General features: G+C 43.9%; 1 protein-coding gene, 1 long non-coding RNA gene and 1 pseudogene across 10 annotated transcripts in view; 2 read left to right on the top strand and 1 right to left on the bottom strand.

Moving 5' to 3' along the window:
* The window catches only part of MAPKAPK5 (mitogen-activated protein kinase-activated protein kinase 5), a 35646-nt gene extending 28683 nt beyond the window's left edge, over positions 1-6963 (bottom strand). For 2 of the 9 annotated variants that reach the window (XR_895657.2, XR_002779309.1), the window contains exons 1-2: positions 6178-6669; positions 88-161 (exon numbers count right to left, since the gene is read on the bottom strand). Coding sequence is in view for 5 of the 9 variants with exons in the window: in XM_011355811.2 (XP_011354113.1) it covers positions 88-161; positions 6178-6213 (110 nt within the window). In the remaining 4 variants the exon portion in view is untranslated. Of the gene's footprint in view, positions 1-87; positions 162-3786; positions 3927-5927; positions 6110-6177 lie in introns of those variants that run through there. The other 7 variants (XM_011355808.2, XM_011355809.2, XM_023528228.1 and 4 more) reach the window with 6 other exon arrangements.
* Positions 6964-7310: 347 nt separating this feature from the next.
* Positions 7311-8875, top strand: LOC111736972. The gene is made up of 2 exons (XR_002779308.1): positions 7311-7364; positions 8726-8875. It is a non-coding gene; the product is annotated as an uncharacterized LOC111736972 (long non-coding RNA).
* LOC111737105 lies at positions 8473-8591 on the top strand (annotated as a pseudogene).
* Positions 8876-15078: the final 6203 nt, after the last annotated feature.

The raw sequence follows: 15078 nt of genomic DNA, 5'->3' as shown, positions 1-15078 counted from the left end.
TGGCCCCCTGATGCTTGTAATTTAAGAAATATTTCAAATGGCCCTTTTTAGAGCACTTTTGTCATAGTTTGCACATGGGTCTCTTACCTAACTGGACCACTAATTCCAGCTCCCAGTTTCTGAGTCCAATTGATATTATATTCCTCTAAAATGGAGGTTTCCTATTAAAATAAAAAGGGAGGGGGCAGAAAACAATTCACCAATTAAAAAGTTGAAAAATTAAACAGGTGGGACAACATCACTCAGCATCTCATCTTCTGAGCAAATCTGATAAGCACAGCTTTGTATTTTGTAGAGCTCTGTAACAGACGTTTTGTCTAAATGATTAGGTTAGGCATTGTATTCCAACAAGAGAGAAAGCAAAAACTTTAGGATAAGAAAATTCTTCAGCTCATCTACAAGGTCCATTTGCGTCGACACTCAATGTTTTGTTTTTTCTTTGGGGTGTAAGGGAAGACGTCTTTCAAATGCTTCACTAAATACTTACTTGCTAAAATGGTCGAGTGTATTTTCTGAGAGTCCAGAAAGACTGGTTTGATATGTGCTGCTATGACATAGAGGCCTACATCCTTGAATGAGCTGATTGACTTGTTGAAATAACTGAATTGAGATTTAAAAGTTCAAATAAAACAGTAGTAAATATCATAGTAAATTTACCTAACTTTCAATAGCACCATTTTGAGTACAAAGATATTCTGTGCTATTCATTGTGTAACTATATTTTTTATATTTTTCAATAAGTAGTTTTCAATAGCTTTCAATGGTTCTAGATAGAACCTTTACAGTTTAATGAACGTTTTCATGGAATTCCTATTTGGTCACTGTATGTTGAGCTTCTGTTGCCATATATTTTTTTAGGCAGGAAAGCTATGTATTAAATTGTGGTAGGCCAAAATTCATTTTTCAGGGTTCCCCAGGTAGAAGAAGAAACCAACTGCAGACCTTGAGAAATGAGGCCAAAACTCATGAGACTTTCAAATTGTTCTGCTGCAATGAAAATCTGACCATATTTACCACTAGAATCCTGATTCCCAGTGTATGAGAACAGGTTATTTGTCCATGTAACACTCATTGTGCAGTTAGTATGTGCCAGACACCAGGCTAAGGTCAGAGATGAAAACAGAGCTTCTGCCCAATGAATATGCAAGTATATAAAATAAGCTTAGAATAGCCTTCATCTTCACACCTTTCTGCTGCCGTCTTGATAAAGGTTCTCGTCATACAGGAAATGCTCAAAAATTGTGGAATGACTAGAAAGGTGAACTAGAGACAGATGATGGAGGGATATTGATTTGGGATAGACTAGCAGGACCATTATTACAAAAACTACCTTCTGAAAAACTGTACGAGATTAAGGAGCTTGTCAAGGTCACACAGTAAGTTAGGAGCACTAATGAGACTACAATCTATGGCTTTGGCCTCCTCCCAGTACCATTCCATCTATCAAGGGTAACTGTCCAGACCTGAGCATGAAGAATAGGGATGGATCTTGTCCCACAGGGAGGGAGGTCCCAGGTTCTGTCTACACTAACCACATCCTAAACAGAATTCAAACCTACCCGTTTAACCTGTCTACCTTCTTCATGTTTCCACTGCATGGCCTGTTGGATTTAGAGACGTTTAAGAAGGTGGAGAATAACACAGAATTGGGAAAAAAAGAGAGAGCACAGTCTAAGCTTCGTGGTAGAGTAAAATCATTTGCCGAACCTCTCCTCTCCTCAACTCTAATGAAAACACACACTCAGGAGATTCGATAAAAATAAAGATCTGCTAGAGAAATATATACACTGCCTTAAATTAGTAAGGATATAGATATGTAGAATAATGTAATCCTTGAGAATTCTTCTCATCGAGGGTTGGCAAATTACAACCCACAGGCAAATCTATTCACTGCTTGTTTTTATGAATAATATTTACAAAGCAATAAAAAATACTTCTATATAACAAATATAAAAATAAAATAACAAAATATAAATATTATTTACTGAATTAAAAGAAAAGATTCAACTATATATGCTACCTATGAGACACACTTTAGATTCAAAGATGCAAAGATGTTAAAAACAAAAGGATTTCAACAAATGGTGGTGGGGACACTGGATATCCACATGCAAAACAACGAAGTTAGACTCTTAACACCATATACAAAAATTAACTCAAAATGGATCAAAGACCTAAATGTAAGACGTAAAATAATAAAGCTCTTAGAAGAAAACAGCGGGCAAGAGTTTCGCATCATTGGATTTGGCAATGATTTCCTGGATATGACACCAAAGGAACAAGCAACAAAAGAAAAATACACAAAATGGACTTCGTGAAATTTTAAAATTTTGTGCATCAAAAAACCACTATTAACAGAGTACAAAAGGCACTTCGTGGAATGGTAGAAAATATTTGCAAATCATACAACTGCTAAGGGATTAATATCTAGAATAAATAGAGAACTCCTAAAATACAACAAAAAAATCCAATTTAAAAAATGGGCAAAGGACTGGAATTGGAATAGACGTTTCTCCAAAGATACACAAATGGTCAATAAACACATGAAAAGATATTCGACATTACTAACCATAAATAAAATGCAAATCAAAACTACAATGAGATACCACCTCTATTAGAAAAAAACAAAATAACAAGTGTTGACAAGGATGTGGAAAAACTGAACCCTTGTGCACTGTTTGTGGAGATGTACAAGGGTACAGCTGCTGTGGAATATAGTGTGGCAGTTCCTCAAAAAATTAAAAATAGAATTACCACAGGACCCAGCAATTCCACTTCTGAGTATATACTCAACAGAAATGAAAGCATGGTCTTGAGTTATCTGTACACCCAATTCCACAGTAGCATTATTCACAACAACTAAAACATGGAAGCAAATTAACTGTCCAGGACAGATGAAGGGATAAACAAAATGTGGTATGCACATAAAATGGAATATGATTCGGCCTTAAAAAGGAAATTCTGCAATATGCTACATAAACCTTGAGAACATCATAACGTGAAATAAGTGAAATACGCCAATCATAAAAAGACATGCTGTGATTGCACTTACATAAGGTAGTCAAAATCATAGAGACAAAATCACAGAGACAGAAAGTAGAATGGTGGTTGCTAGGATCTGGCGGGAAAGAGGCAATGGGGAGTTAGCGCTTAATGAGTACAGAACTTTGGTTATGAATATATTTAATACCAATGAACTATACACTTAAAAATGGTTAAGATGGTAAATTTAATGTTATGCGTACTTTACTACAATAAAACAAGAAAAAAAGTAAAAGCATGGAAAAAGATATACCACAAGTAACCATGAGAGCAGGAGGAGCTAGCTATACTAACAAAATAGACTTTAAAACAAAAGATGTCAATAGAGAAAAAAGAAGTACGTTTTATAATGATAAAAAGGTCAATTCATCAGGAAGATATGACAATTATAAACATATACGCATCACCTAACAAGAGTCCAAAAACACATGAAGCAAAAATTGACATTTAATGGAAAAACAGACAATTCAAAAATAACAGTTGGAGATTTCAATATCGCCACTCTCAATAACAAAGAGAAAAACTAGACAGAAAATCAGCAAGGATACATACAGAAGACAATACTATCAACCAGCCTGACCTAAACGACATCTACAGAAAACTCCAACAACAGAATATGTATTTCTTCCCAAGTGCACATGGAATACTCTCCAGGATAAACCACATGCGAGATCATAAGTGTCAATAAATTTTTAATCATGGATTAGAAGACAACATTAAGATGGCTGCTGTCCCCAAACTGACCCATAGATTCAATGGAATCCCTGTCAAAATCTCAATCGGCCTGCTCTCAGGTAGTCAGGGAGCAGAAGTTCAGGCGCTGTGGCTAGAGCCCAGGAAAACAGCTTTTCCAGCTGAACTTGAGAGGTCTCAGTTCTCACCATCTGAGGGAAACATCAAAAGTGCCAAACAATGAATACGACACCATGCCACAGACCAAAAGTTTTATTTGATGTGATGCTGGCTTGCTTCCAAGGGAGAACATCCCAGTCAATACTGGTTGTCAGTTCAGATATTTTCAACTCCACTAATTTGTATTGGTTGAGCACATCCAAATTAGTAGGAAAATTCACCAATGACCTGTCAAGTATGTGAAGAAAGGCAAGAAACAAGAAAATTAGACTGGGCAACAGTGACTAAGTGAAGAAAATAACGACTCTAAACTACTCTTAAATTGCTATAAGCTACTATTCATCAAACTCTCACTAAATGTTAGCTATTGTCATAAGCACATTTAGACATATTTGCTCATTAAATTCTCAAACAACAATGACAACCACCACCACCACCACCACCACCCCAGGAGCCAGAGAGTGTTTTTATCTCCTGTTTGTGGGTGAGGAAACTAAGGGACAGGGAAGTGAGGTTGACTTACATAAGGACACAGCTAATGAATGGCAAGGCTGAGATTTCAACCCATGAGTCTACCAAGATAAACAGTTGCGACCACTAAGTAACCTTGTTTCCCTATTTTTATATTTGCCTGCTAGAACTATGTCCCTCTACTGCTCAAAACTCTCCCAAAGTTCCCCTTCTACTCAGAGTAAAAGCTGAAGTTCTTCCAATGGTCTAGAAGACCCTATGTTGCTCTGGCTTCCTACTGTCTCTCTAAAACATAATTCACACAGACTCACTACATTCTCACCACCTCGCTGCTCCTGGACACAAAAGACGTGCAGGTACATCATGCCTCTGTCCTTGCTGTTCCCACTGCCTGCAATATTCTTCCTCGAGTCAGAGCTCTACAAAAATGTCACCTCCTCAGGCCTTTCCTGATTACCCTTCCTAAAATAGTACTCCTCACCCTTCTCATACCTCTTCATTATAACCCCCCGGCAATGTGTATTACCTAATTCCACCATCTAGAATAAATGCTCCATGAGAGTGGGGACATCCAAGAGGCTGGCTTTGTACCACCAGTGCCTAAGACAGCACCTGGCACAAAGTAGACAACACTTGAATTTAAAAATCTGCCACATACGCTTTGATTCACAACCCAGTCATATAACTTTAGGCAACAATTCTTGACCCTGTATCAATAAAATCCAAACCAAAAAGAAAAAAAAAAAGGATATATCAAAGCAGTCTTTCAGAACCTTTATTTCTAGTATTTAAAATTTCAACTTCCTTAATGTGTACATTATATTCTGATGCCTCCTTTTTAAAGATGAAGTTTCTTTGATGATTTCTATAAACTTTACCAACCAAAAAACTGTTAGAAGTGTAACTTCTTAACTAGTTACTGGTAATAGTGATTGTGTCTTGAAGGGGGAAATAACCCTAAGTTGCTAATGGATGCCTGCTTCTCAAAAGAAAAATAAAGTCTTAAATGCATTGAGTTGACTTAACATTGTAAAATAAGCAAAAAATACCTATCACACTTTAAACTTCATGTTCAATTTGTAAGACTAATTTCCTAGCTACGGCTAGATGATAACTTTCTCTTTGGTGCCTTAGCTCCTCACAGTTTGCCTGTTTAAAAGAAAAGTAAAAAACAAGTTTTAGAAAACTTGTCATTTTATTTGGGTCATTTTAGAACACATATTTGCTTAACAGAGCAGTAAGCCACAGGGCACCGTTAGCACTTTATTCTAAAAAAACTCGATGCTCTCTAGGAGGAGAGGGGAGAGAAAAGAGAAAAAGGGGAGAGGAACACACGGAAAAGTGAGAACAATCTATTCTCCAAATGACAGGTTTTGTCGGAAGGCGAACCGCAGATTTCCAGGAGGCTGGTTTCAAACAAATCGGAGGGAGGGGTAAAAGTCCAACTCTCCAAGTGCTGTGGCAGTAGGTCATGCGGAAACATGCCGGCCGCACGTGGGCAGTGATTAAAAGGATAGCAGCCCCCCTGTCCCACTCAGATAAAGTATCTCCACGCCACTCACCTTCCGTCCTAGCTCAGCTCAAGTCACATCCCCGCTTCAATCGAGTTAGTCGGAGAAGTCGGACATCCCCCCTGCACACACGCAAACCCTTCGCCCCAGGGCTGTAAAACGCAGTCCACGGAATCCCGGCAAGACCGAAACTCGGGAGCCCCTGGAACCTCTCACTGCAAGTTCTCTCGCCTTTCCGAGGCTGGAGCCGAGAGGAATGCCACAGGGACAAAGCGGGGAGAAAAGAAGCATCTCCCCTTACCTTAATGGCTTTCTCCATGTCGCTCTCCTCCGACATGCTCCGCGAGGCCCCCGCGGCCGGGAGAGGCGAAGGCTGCGCAGATGCCCTGTCCCACAGCAGCGGAGGGAGCAAGGGGCTTGGCGCTCCAGGCCCTGGGCCTGGGGGAGACTGGCGGCGGCCGCCCCCAGGGACTGGCGGAGATGAGGGCCCGGGCGCCGGCTCGGCTTCGGCGGGCGGCTCTAGGCTGGCGGCGGCGGCAGCGGCGGCGGCGGCGGCCCCTGGGGACAAGCCTTTGTGCTGGGCCCTGCGCGGCTGCCTCCCGGCCTCATCCCCGGCCGGGGAGGCAGGCTCCCGGGGCAGGGCGAGACGGAAGGGGCCCCGGTCGCTGTGCAGGGGCCTGGCGGGGCCGCTGCTTAGGCCTGGGCTTGCCAGGTCCTAAGGAGGAGCCTGCGCCTCCGCCTCCGCCGCCGGCACCGCCGCGAAGCCGAGGCCGAGCCCGCCGCCGCCGCCGCCGCTGCTGCTCCCGATGCCGCTTCAGCGCCACACATCGCCGGGACACCCGCGCCGGGCAGCCCCGCCCGCCGCCCGCCCGCCGGCGCTGTGCCCCGCCTGAGCTCCGGGCAGCCCTGCCTGCCGCCCGATTCCGTGCCCCCACGGCTCCGCGCGCCCCTCGCCGCCCGCCGCCGGGGTTTCGGGGCCGCGCCCGAACCGCGCGTTTGGTTCGCAGGCGCCCGCCAGGGCCTCCCCAAGGCGCGCCGCGGCCAGGACAGGCCCCCGGGCTCTCCGCAGCGCTGGCGCCGCGCTGATGACGCCACGGGGCGGAGCCCGACGGGGCGGGGCCAGCGGAGCCGCCGCGGGACTCGAGGGCAGCGCGAGCGCCCGCCCTGGGCTTCTCTGCCCGTGCCGCGGAGATTCGAGCCGCTAAGACCACCCTGCTCAAGGAGTCAGAGATGTCGACTCGCAGTGGGGAAGAGGACACAGGCCCCGACGGGTCCTGCGTTGAGAGAACAGAATTATGTGTAATAGTAGCTGTGGTAGTTCAACATACGGAGAGTTAATTTTACGTGAACCTCTTTTCCTTCGTTAGGGTTTTCTTTACAAAGTGGGCATTTGGCGCTGTAAGGTTAAGTATGTTCTTTTCCCCGTTGACAGATTAGGTAACTGAGGCCCAGAGAGCGGAATTCGCGCAGAGCTGGGAAGTGGTCCAGGTTTGTGCTCCTACACTGTACCACCAGCCTACCAAAACACCTTGCAGGAGCTTTTGGCCGATCACCTCACGAATGTTTCTTCATTCTTTCACTTATTTACTGAGTACCACTATGTGCCAGGCCTATTTGACACTGAGAAAACAGAAAGAACAAGACATGGTAGCTACTCACAGATCTTACTTTGAGGAAAGAGAAGCAGAAAATAAACAGAAACACAGAGTTTATAGATGCAAAGAAAAAAGTGAACAGGATGCTGAGTTAAGAGACTAACTGGAGGTGGGGACTTTTTCCTATTAGATCAGAGATGGTTTCCCAGGTGATTTGGAAACTGAGACCTCAGAGGAATGAGAAGGAGCTGTCTATTGGAAATCCGACGAGATTTCTGGGCAGATGGAGCAGCAAATGCAAAAGTCTTTAAGTGAAAATAAGCTAATTGTGTTCAAGGAGCAGCAGGAAGGTCGTAGCTGGAGCAGAAAGTAGGAGAGAGACAGAATGAGGTTGGAGAGGTGAGCAGGGGCTGTCATGGTAAGGTCACGATAAGGACTTTGGATTTTATTCTAAGCCATGGAAAGATTTATTAAAAGAGTGAGGTGACCAAGTTTATGTTTTAAAAGGTCACTGTGCTGTATAGAAAATGAAATGTGGGCCAGCAAGAATGGAGACAAGGAAAGAAAAAGAAAAAAGAAACAACAAAGGAAAAACAAAAAAGAATGGAGATGAGGAGAGCTTTTAAGAGGCTATTGGAATAATCCAGAGGAGAGATTATTATGATGCTTGAACTAAGAAGGTGGCAGTAAGACAGTGCATAGATTTATGATATGTTTTGACGGTAAAGTTGACAAGACTTCCCAAAGGATTCAGTGTGGAAGGTGAGAATAAGAAATGAATCAATAACGTCCAGGTGTCTGACTCAAGCAGCTGGATGGATGATGGTGAATGAAGGACTTGATGAGGTCAAGGGTGGGGAATCCAGAGATGTCTCTCTCGGTTAATTTGAGGTTCTTGAGTGATAAGTCGAGCACGTAATTGGATATTGTGCAGACATGATTGTCCTCTTTGTTGGCTATACCCCCGTAGTGCATTTTTTAGCCCTCGTAAAGTAGATGCGGTCTATGGTCATGCCACTCTGAACATGCCCAATCTCATCTGATCTTGGAAGCTAAGCAGGGTCGAGCCTGGTTAGTACTTGGGTGGGAGACCACCGAGGAAGACCAGGTACTGTAGGCAAAAAAAAAAAAGTAAATGCGGCCATATGCCTCTACTTTTTCCAATGGAAAGTAAGCAGAAGAGATATGCACAGTTTCCAGGCTTGGTCCAAACAATCCATCAACAGGTTCTTCTCTGTGCTCTTACTCTGCCAGCTAGAAGATGATAACCAGGTTCTGGAGAAGGTAAGGCCTCGAGATGGAAGATTCCTGGGTGGAAGAGACCTCTGCCTCTATGGACCTAAACATCCACCCAAGACTGTTATATGAGAAAAAAAAGTAAACCTCTGCTGTTTTGAGCTTTTATGTATTTGAGTATTCTTATCATAGCTTTGTCTATGCTAACACCAATAAGAATAGTGATCTAGCAGTAAACTTTGGGGGAAATTTTTAAATGACTTGAATTGACATTATACATGACAGAAAATAGAAGGTGCCTTGGATTCGTTTATTCAGTCATTGATTCAGCAAGAATTTATCAAGCGCTTCTCTGTGCCAGGCATACTGTGCTACATAATAGAGATACAAAGATGAAGAGGAGATGAGGTCCCTGCCCTCAAATGCTCTGAGTCTGGCAGATCAATTTTTTGGCTGTTATCTGCACAAGCTCACTCTACAAGAAACTTACACTCCCCTCTCAACACCCCCCCACACACACACACCCCGTAATTTCTACACATTCTTCAGCTACATTCTAAGTACCATTTTATCAGAAAAATGATGCCTAACCCTTGTCCCCAAACTAAATCAGATATTCCTGTTATAACTTACTTCTTTGTACTTATCACAGTTTGTATATATTCGTTTTTTATTCTTTAGTGTCCTCTTCCCCACTAGACTAAATCTCAACAAGAGAAAAAAATCTATATTATTGGTCATATTCTCAACACAGCCTGCTCCAGGTGCTTAATAAATATATGTCAAAGGAATCAATGAATGGAGAAAGCAGAGCCCTGAGGAAGGGGAAGTTTCTTCCATCTTTTGCTATGGAGGTGGGTGCTAGGCAGCCTCCAAGACAGTGTTCCATGACGCCCTCCTCTTGGTGTTCATGATCTTGTGTAATCCGCTCACCATGCTTGTGGGTTGATCTAGTAACTTGCTTCTAATGAAAGGAGGTCATGTCTAAAATTAGGTTACAGAAAGACCGTGGCTTCTTTCTTGGGCTCCCTTTCTTACTCTCATTTGCTCCAGAGGAAGCCAGGTCAAATGTAAGCCGACTGATTAGTTTCCTGGAGCTGCCATAACAAAGTGATACAAGCTGATTGGCTCAAAACAACAGAAATTTATTCTCACAGTTCTGGAGGACAGAAGTCTAAAACCCAGGTGTTAGTAGGGCCGTGCTTCCTATGAAGGCTCTAGGAAATAGGCCTTCCTTGCCTCTTCTAGCTTTCGGTGGCTCCTGGGAGCCCTTGGCATTCTTTGACTTGTAGGTACATTACTCCAGTCTCTGCCTCTGTCTTCATATGGCCTTCCTCTCTGTATCTTTGTGTCCTCCTCTTATGAGGACACCAGTCATTGGCTTTAGGGCCCACCCTAATCCAGTATTATCTTAATTGCATCTGCAAAGGCCCTATTTCTAGATACAATCGCATTCTGAGGTTTCACGTGGACACATATTTGTAGGGGATACTAATCAGCCCACTGCAGTTGCCCAGTGGAGGGGCCCACATGTCAAAGAACTAAAATCTCTTGCCAACTGCCATTGAGAACCTGAGGCCTGCCAGTGGCCACATGACTGAGTTTAGAATGGATCCTCCCCAAATTGAGCCTTGATGATAGCAACCTTGGCAAACAACTCAATTTGTACCAGAGGCAACCAGCTAAGTGCTGTCCAACTTCCTGACCCACAGAAATGGAGATAATAAAGGTGGTTTTTAAGGCACTAAGTGTTGGGGTAATTTGTCACACAGCATAGAAAATTAATACGGAGTTTGGTGATAAGTGGGGTGCTATCATAACTACCTAAAATGTGGGAGTGGTTTGGAACCAAGAAGTGGACAGAGACTGGATATATTTTAAGTGTGCTGGAGAAAGCCTAAATTATCTCAAACTTAGCCGAAATCTGGACTTTGAGGATGCTGCCACTGAGGGCTCAAACAGAAGTGAGGAACACGTTATTGGAGCTGGAGGAAAGAGGACCCCTATTACAAAGTGGCAAAAGGTTTAGCAACACTCCTGCATTTAGTGTGGAGAGATCTTCCTAAGGAACTGGGTGATCTAAGGCACTTTCTAAGAAGGTGCTGCCTGGTTTCTTGATGCTTGTAGTAAAATGTGAGAAGAGAGATAAATTATTAAACAATAAGGAGCCATCACTTGATGGTTTTGAAATTTTTGAGCGTCTCTAGATGGCAACCAGTGCTAAAATTAAGCAGTGGCTTTCAAGCAAAACTCAGACCTAGGGCACTGCAAGGAAAATGGCTTAGTCAGCTTGTGCTGCTGTAACAAAATACCTGCCCCCCCCCAAAAAAAAATTCATGTCCTTCTCACATGCAAAATACATTCACAACATTCCAATAGTTTTAACTCCCCTCAACTCTAAAAGTCCAGAGTATCTAAATACCATCTAAATCAAATGTGGGTTAGACTCTAGGTGTGATTCATCCTAAGGCAAAATTCCTCTCCAGCTGTTAACCTGTGAAACCAAATAAGTATGTGCTTCCAAAATACAATGGTGGGACAGGCTTAGGATGGACATTCCCACTCGAAAAGGGAGAAATCAGAAAGAAGAAAGGGGTGATGAGTCCCAAGCAAATCAAAAGCCCAGCAAGGCAATTATCATTAGATCTTAAGGTTCAAGAATAATCCCCTGGTTCAGTGCTCTGTCCTGCGCCCCCCTGGGATTGCAGTCTTTCCCTGCAGCTCTGCCAGGTGAGGATCCTACCTCCATGGCTTGGACTGGCTGGCCCCGCCACCGTGTCTTCAGATGAAGCCTGTCTGGTCTACTGAAACTAAGGCAGTGGCTCTGAAGATCTCTGCATGGCCTTGGGAGCCATTCTTTCCCTTGTCTTGAAAAATAGGACACGTTCACAGCCAAATAGCTTCACTGTCCTGTCCTGTCTAAGGTACGAAGTGTGAAAGCCTTCCTTCATTTCTTTCTGTCTTGGTCTATTTCTGTTTAAATGGGCAGCATTTCTGCCTGCGTAATTCAGTAACCTCTATATCAAGTGACAGTCCAGCCAAATCCCTTGGTATTTTGCACTTTTATTTTTTGCAATATGGACAGGCTGAGAATTTTCTGAATCTTTAAATTCTGATTCCTTTTTGCTTAACAATTCCTTCTTCGATTCATTTCTTTCCTTTCACATTTTATTATAAGCAGTCAGGAGGAACCAAGCTGCTCTTTGAACACTGTCCTTAGAAATCTCAACCGAATGACCAATTTCATTGCTCTCAAGTTCTTCCTTCCAAAAACACTAGGACACAGTTCAGCCAAGTCCTCTGCCACATTATAACAAGGATCGCCTTTTCTCCATAGTCCAATAGCATGTTCATCATTCCCCCTGAGATCTCACCAAAATGGACCTTAGCACCCATTTTTCTACCAACATTCTGTTCATGATTATTTATGTATTCTCTAGGAAAATGGAAGCTTTGTCTCTGCCTCTCCTTTTTTCTTTCTCACCCCTCACCAGAATTGCCTTTAATATTCCTATTTCTGGCACGCACCTCAAAACTCCCAGCCTCTACGCACTAGCCAGTTCCAAAGCCACTTCCACATTTTTAGGTGCTCATTACAGTGGCACCCACTTCTCAGTACCGAAATCTGTCTTTGCTATAACAAAATACTGCAGACTGGGTGTCTTAAAATAGATATTTATTCCTCCCAGTTCCAGAGGCTAGAAGTCCAAGATTCAGTTCCTGGTGAGAGCCTTCTTCCTGACGTACAGATGGCGGCCTTCTCCATGTGTCCTCACATGGCAGAGAGCAAACTCTGGTCTCTTCCTCTTCTCATAAGGACACTAATCTCATCTTCACCTTATCTAAACCCAATTACCTCCCCAAGGCCCCACCTCCTAATACCATCACATTGAGGGGTAGCACTTCCACAGATGAATTTGGGGGACGCAAACATTCAGTCCATAATACGGCCAAAGCTAAAGTAGAAGGTGCGACTGGTATTTTGTTAAGACCTCAGAAGATCAAATGTGTTGCCTCAGAAAACTATTTACTCATGGAAAAGTTCCTTTAAAGAAGAGATTCAGGGTACATCTCACAGATCCTCTCAAACAATAAGGCCTCAAGTATGAACTCCAGAAGATGCCCAGGAAACCCATAAAGTCCTTGAAAACATTATATATGGACTCCTGGCCTGAGGGAGAAAGTGATGGTATAGAATGAAGAGAGAACTTCAGGCCTCCAGAATTCTGTCAGGAAGCAGAATTCTGCTCAGCTGCAAACATGTGCTATTTTTATGAAAAAGAGTGACTGAGTGGAACCAAGTGCTGTGGATAATTACTCTCAGGCTTTGAGAACTAACCATGGAGCTTCCAACATCTGCCCAGCTGTATTTCAGACTTGCTTCGGACCAGTGACTCCTTAATGCCTCTCACTTTCCCCTTTTCGAACAAGAATGTCCATAGCCGTTATCTTGTCCCACCATAGTGTGTTGAGCGTAAGGGACAAATAATTTGTCTCCTTACTTTCACAGTTTCACAGATTGAGAGATTGTACTTAAGGAACTACACTCAGGAGATTGATTTATACCTGGTCTTGATTCAGCCTTGAGATTCTGGACTTCCCGCTTTTGCTGTACTGGGCTGGGGCTTTTAGAGCCCTTCGGAGGGAGAATGCATTTCACATGTGGGAATGGCACGCATCATCGGCTGCCAGAGGACAGATTACTGTGGGCAGCCTCTCAGATGGCCCCGGATGGTATCTTCGTGTTATACACCTCACGCCTTGACGGTGGACTGGAACTAGTAACTCGCTTCTAATGCACAGAATACAGAAAAGTGATGGATTATCGCTTCTCAGATTAGGTTACAAGGACGCCGAGTTCTGCCTTGGGCTTCTTCCCTCACTCTCCTGCTCACTTGCTCTGAAGGGAGCCAGCTGCCATGTTGCTAGCTGCCCTACGGAGGAGTTCATGTGGCAAAGAACTGATGTCTCTGGCCAATAGCCATAGCGGCCCTGAGACCAGAACCACGAGAGGGAGCTGGGAAATGGATTCGCCCCCAGCTGTCTTGAGATGACTGCAGCCCTGGCTAATACCCTAACTTCAATTTGGAAACCAAGAGCACCTAGCAGAGCTGCCTCAGATATCTGACCCGCAGATGTGTAGGTTATTTTAAGCTGCTGCCCTTGTAGCAATTTGTTATGTAGCAATAGGTAACTGATACCACCTTTTTTTTTTTTTAACCACGGTGATGCTGCTGGCTCGTGACCCATCCTTTGACTAGCGAAGTTCTAGTGCTCCCTTAGTCACACTCTTCAACCTTGAGAGTCCATTTTCCGTGCCTTCACTGCCGCAGACCAACGGGACCATGAGTTTAGAAGAGTCTAGTCCTTCAACAACGCCCCAGTACAATTTCTTATACAGGTGTCCCCTGGAGACAAAGTAGGTTAATGGTTGCCAGGGACTGGGAGAAGGGGTCATGGGGTCGGGGAGAGGGGAGAGAAGGGGATGACAGCCAAGGAATACAGCTTTCTTTGTAGGGCAATGAGAATGTTCTAAAATCGATTGTAGTGATAGATGCACAATGCTGTGAACATAACTAAAAAAATTGTGTCGTGTACTTTAAACGGGTGAATTGTATGTTATGTGAATTATGTCTCAGTTAAGCTGTTTTAGTAAGGAAAGGGAGGGAGGGAAGGCAGGGAGGAAGGAGGGAAATGGGATCAACTGTCCTTTCTTGTGATAAACCAGTGTCCCTCAAACTTTAACCCACACCAACCCCTGAGGACTTTGTTAAAATGCAGATTCTGATTCATTAGGTGTGCAGTGGAACCTAGGATTCTGCATTGCTAAGAAGCTGTCTGGTAATGCAGTTGTTGCCATTTGGTTCTGGACCACACTGATGGGCGAGTGTAGACACCTCCAGGGTGCCCAGCACCCAACCGCCCCAGCTTAGGGTATGGGCCTAACTAACTACAAGTGAGTGCCACGTGACCCCAATCTTCCAGCCACAGCTGATTGACTCAGGAATGGACAGCTGACCCAGACTGGCCCATCAGAGTCTCCTGGGAACTGAGACTGGAACATTAAGCCAGTCGTGGATCGTGGGTCGGGTTGTGGGTCGTGGCTTCCAGGCGGAGGCAGTCGTTGCTTCATGAATATTAAAGTAGTGAAAGCCACTGTGCCCAGAGATGGGGGGAGCAGAAAGGGGCGGTTCCCGTCCCACTGCACTTCCTGTCCTATCCCCCCGAAACGTCTTCCTTTTGCTTGACACTTTGAATTATCTCTTGTCCCTCTGAATGCTGCTAAGTGGTCACTGGTTTTTTTAATGGACGTTTAAGTCGTTTGAAGTTTTCTGCTATTAGAAATAATGCTCTTTCCCAGCATGCTTTAC

The sequence above is a fragment of the Pteropus vampyrus genome, unplaced genomic scaffold, assembly GCF_000151845.1.
Source record: "Pteropus vampyrus isolate Shadow unplaced genomic scaffold, Pvam_2.0 Scaffold23, whole genome shotgun sequence".
NCBI lineage: Eukaryota > Metazoa > Chordata > Mammalia > Chiroptera > Pteropodidae > Pteropus > Pteropus vampyrus.
This window is presented reverse-complemented; position numbering and strand designations above follow the sequence as displayed.